Genomic DNA, 3,801 nt, shown 5'->3' on the forward strand with positions numbered 1-3,801 from the left:
ACAGACAAGAACCGTTTGACCCATTTAAAAAAAATTTATATATAAAAAAATAAAATAACCCCACACACCTTAAAATGGGAACTACTGTGGAAACCAAGACACCTACATCTTGGATGCCCTTAAGGTAAGCTAAAACATACCGAAATTTAATTTGAAAGTGAACTATGCCTTTAAATCAGGACTCTCTAGACACAGCATCTGGGCTATATGGGAGCTTAGCATCAATTAAAAGTCACAGATCTTATACGGAGTGAAAAACACCTCCAGGGTTTAAGACTTAAGAACAGAGCACATAAACATTCCATAGTACAAGACAACTGGTTTTGAGGAAAATACCAAGCAGGAGGAAAAACCTTGCCTTTTGAGCAGATCTGTAAAAAAAGAGAATGGATAGGATCCAAAAAGGGTTTCAGAATCCATACAAAATTTATTGCAAGAGGAGTCAGAGAAAGTGAAAGATAATTTTTCCACTGGAGACAACTATAGGGGTACCATCTTCCGGGGTCTCAGCATCTCTCCCTACAAGAGACAGAAGAAGTCAGAAAGGGGCTCAAGTATGCCACAGACTATTAAACAAGTAACACTCACTCCTCCTGTTGCAATGCTGAACACAAGATTCTGCTGCAGTTGGGGTACAAACTGATGTGCTGCAGTGAATGAAAACCTAGTAGAGAACATGTTTTAGACAAAGTAAAGCCAGATACAAGAAGGGGTTGAAAATAGAGGGAGAAGTACCGTCTCCTTCAAGGGACCAAGAGTTATAGGTTCCACAAACATGAACATTTGTAGTACAAATCGTTTGTAGTGAGTTGGAAACTGAAGGCCTGAAGACCCATCCACAGGGATCAGTGTAGTCATGTAGTGGTCATCCTGGTAAGGACAACTGCACAACAGTAAATCATTAAACCAGTCTCCCCAGCAACATTAAAAGAAAAAAAATAATAATAAAACGCCTTTAGTGGTTACCCATTCACAAGAAGATCCCACTGGGGCAGACTCTGAGGTTCAGGGTTTGAGGTTGCCCAGCAGCGACCCAAAGTCAGAACAATGTTGGGGTCAGTCCTCCCTAGAATGTGCACTTCAACATAGATTGGCTCCCGCAGTACTTTGCTCACAGGATACTCCGCATCACCATAGTATGACGAGTATGCTTGATCTTCTACACAAGTCAGACACATTCATTTAGAACTAGTTCAGTTTCAAAGGGACTTGATAAAGTGACACACTACTGTACCTTCCACACATCCCTTAGCAGAGCACTGCCCATTAGCCAGTCTAAGTTCCACTCTCAGAGGTCCAGGAGCAGCCACAGGAGGTGGAGGAGGAACAGTGTTGACTTCAACTACTAGTGCCTCAACACTGGTGCCAGAATATCTACACTGGAAGAGGAGCCTGAAAGGGAAGACTCCCAAGTCAGAAGTCATGGGCCAAGAGTCATGACATCAATCTTAACCTCCCCCCACCTCACACACACACACTCACTCATAATGGCTGTCCCTTGTGATGGAGCCTAGAGGTCCGACGCTTACTTCGTAGGTAGAAGTCATTTTGTTTTCATAGACTAGAAAGTCACCATCCATCTGCAAGGAAGTTAAGTTAGTTTAAAAAGCAGAGTACCGTAAGTGCTACCTAAAGTGTCAGATAACCAACCTTCAATGTGGTGCCACAAGCAGTGACCGGGAACTGGTAGATAGCAAAAGCTACAGTGGTACCAACAGGACCACAAGGAGGGTCACTTCCTCCCAAAAGGCTGATAGACTCCAAGTTCATCCTTGGACGGGTTGCATCTCTCATTACCACAACAACAAATTGCGCATCTCTTGTACACTGGACAGTCACTGGCAAAAATAAAATAACTTAATTATGAAATCAGGACATGCCACTAGTATTAACCATGATTTACCAGAGCTAAATTGGAAAGAGCTCAGTTTAAGGAAACCAACACATTCCTCACTTGACGTCTGCACAATGAAACATTGCAAATAGGCACTTTTCAAAAAGAAACCAAGTTGCTAAGAAGGTCATTCAGGTACACAAAAGTTTTGCCAAGTTCTAAAAGGACTAAAGCATAATAATTAGGTGGCATTTATGGTTGCACCAATACAATTATCAAGTGTCAGATTTTGCAAGTTAAAAATACCTGCTTTGCCATAGTAGCACTGTTGTCCATCAAAACAGCAGTTAACAGCATCACAATTTGCAGAAGAAATGCCAGGTTCTCCACACTGCACCTTCTCATTGTCTTCCACATTACACTTCTGAAAAGGATCTGCCTGAGGAGCTGTCTGTTTAGCCACAAAACTCGAAGTCTTTTGCCCTGGCCACTGGAAGGCCTGTTGACTTTGTGTCAGTGAATACGCAGCAAACGAACGACTAGTGATACAAAATACGACAATTCCCAAGAAACTCCAAAGTGCTGCCATTGTTCCAACAGAACACAACTTCTCTCAAACAGCTTTTTTTTTTCTTTCTTTTTTTATATAAAGAGTGATAATTAGCCATGTTTGAACATTCTCTCTGCCTCAGTATTTATGACCAATTAGCACCCAGCCCTGATCCATCAAGATTGGCAGTGTTCCTACTGGCTTTACCTGATTTGATAAGCTATGTTTTGCTATGAAACCATTGTACCTGCTCTTACATTTTTAATGTGCCAATTCAATAATTAATAATTCAAGTTCTCATACAGATCAAAGGACTGTTCCATTCAAATGCAAAACATACCCCAAAGTTTAGCAAACATGTTCTCACTCCTTCAGAAAGTGGATTCTGATCTCATGGAGCTTATAGAGCTCATGAAAGACTGCATACAATAACAGATGCCAACATATGTAGTGCTAATGTGAAACCTAATGGAACTCTCACTGATTTCTGGTGTCAAGCATGTGACATTAATGAGTTTTAATTGCCATTATGTTCAGTATTCAAAGCTTAAAGGTGCAGAAAACAAGTTTTGCTAGCCTTTTATATTATTAATATATTTGTATAAACATATTTTACTGTTATATACATACATTTTGAGCACCTCATAAGTATAATTTACTTTTCATATGTACCTGCACCTAAATATAAATATTAAATATAAGTTAATTTATGTAAATTTATGACAACATTTTTAGATTGCATGGTATGTGTTGCATGCAGAACCTGAAATCACACAGAACATAATGAAACTATTATAATAACAAATTACAACATTTTAAATAAAAGTAATGGCAATGAACATCATTTATTTCATTGATGAAAATGAATAAAACTAACCTATATGTTTAATGAATTGCAGTCGTTCTCAAACCTGTCCTGGAGTACCCCCAGCCCTGCACATTTTGTATGTCTCCCTCATCTATCACACCTGATTCAGTTCATCAGCTCATTAGTGGAGACTGCAAGACCTGAAGTGTGTGTGTCAGACAAAGGGAGACATAGGCTGCATCCGAAAACTAAAAAAAAAAAAAAACTGACTTAGGAGGATGCATTCCAAGGTAGGAATGCATCATGGCACATCCCTTTCAATGTTAGCTTCAGTTCCTGTCTCCTGAGATGCCTTCATCTGGCTGATTTTTGAATGCAGCATACAGTAGATGTATCCTTAGCTGCCTTTGATATCCCACAATCCTGTGCGTTCCATTTCGTGACAGTTAAGCTAAAAAATAAAGATGGTGTCTGAAAGTTGTGGTCGGTGGTCAGTTTGTGTGGTAAAGTATGTTCTTGATCAACTTTTTCCCCTTTTGATGTAATTTCTAGCGAGAAATTAATATTGCAGTAATGAAATATCCACTTAGTTATCACCAAAGCTTGCAG

General features: G+C 39.6%; 1 protein-coding gene across 2 annotated transcripts; it reads right to left on the reverse strand.

Annotated features, from left to right (window-relative positions):
• Window positions 1-407: 407 nt before the first annotated feature.
• On the reverse strand, window positions 408-2,864 carry zp2l1 (zona pellucida glycoprotein 2, like 1). Of its 2 annotated transcripts, none has more exons than XM_052606476.1 (8): window positions 2,725-2,864; window positions 1,651-1,838; window positions 1,483-1,580; window positions 1,235-1,392; window positions 967-1,159; window positions 736-883; window positions 589-664; window positions 408-519 (listed from the first exon to the last, which is right to left on the reverse strand). In XM_052606476.1, exons 1-8 carry the CDS (start codon window positions 2,741-2,743, stop codon window positions 443-445), a joined length of 957 nt encoding a protein of 318 aa, XP_052462436.1. In that variant the 5' UTR covers window positions 2,744-2,864; the 3' UTR covers window positions 408-442. The 2 variants fall into 2 exon arrangements, with proteins under 2 accessions (XP_052462436.1, XP_052462435.1); XM_052606475.1 differs by lacking the exon at window positions 2,725-2,864 and adding an exon at window positions 2,141-2,683.
• Between the last annotated feature and the right edge of the window lie 937 nt (window positions 2,865-3,801).

Source organism: Carassius gibelio, chromosome A9, assembly GCF_023724105.1.
Source record: "Carassius gibelio isolate Cgi1373 ecotype wild population from Czech Republic chromosome A9, carGib1.2-hapl.c, whole genome shotgun sequence".
NCBI classification, from domain to species: Eukaryota; Metazoa; Chordata; class Actinopteri; order Cypriniformes; family Cyprinidae; genus Carassius; species Carassius gibelio.

Coding starts and splice junctions, on each gene's coding strand:
- zp2l1 (XM_052606475.1), bottom strand. CDS start 2,423: ATGGCAGCACTTTGGAGTTTCTTGGGAATTGTCGTATTTTGTATCACT. Junction 1,160..1,234: donor TGCTAAGGGATGTGTGGAAG/GTACAGTAGTGT, acceptor TGACTTGTGTAG/AAGATCAAGCATACTCGTCA. Junction 665..735: donor TTGGTCCCTTGAAGGAGACG/GTACTTCTCCCT, acceptor GTTCTCTACTAG/GTTTTCATTCACTGCAGCAC.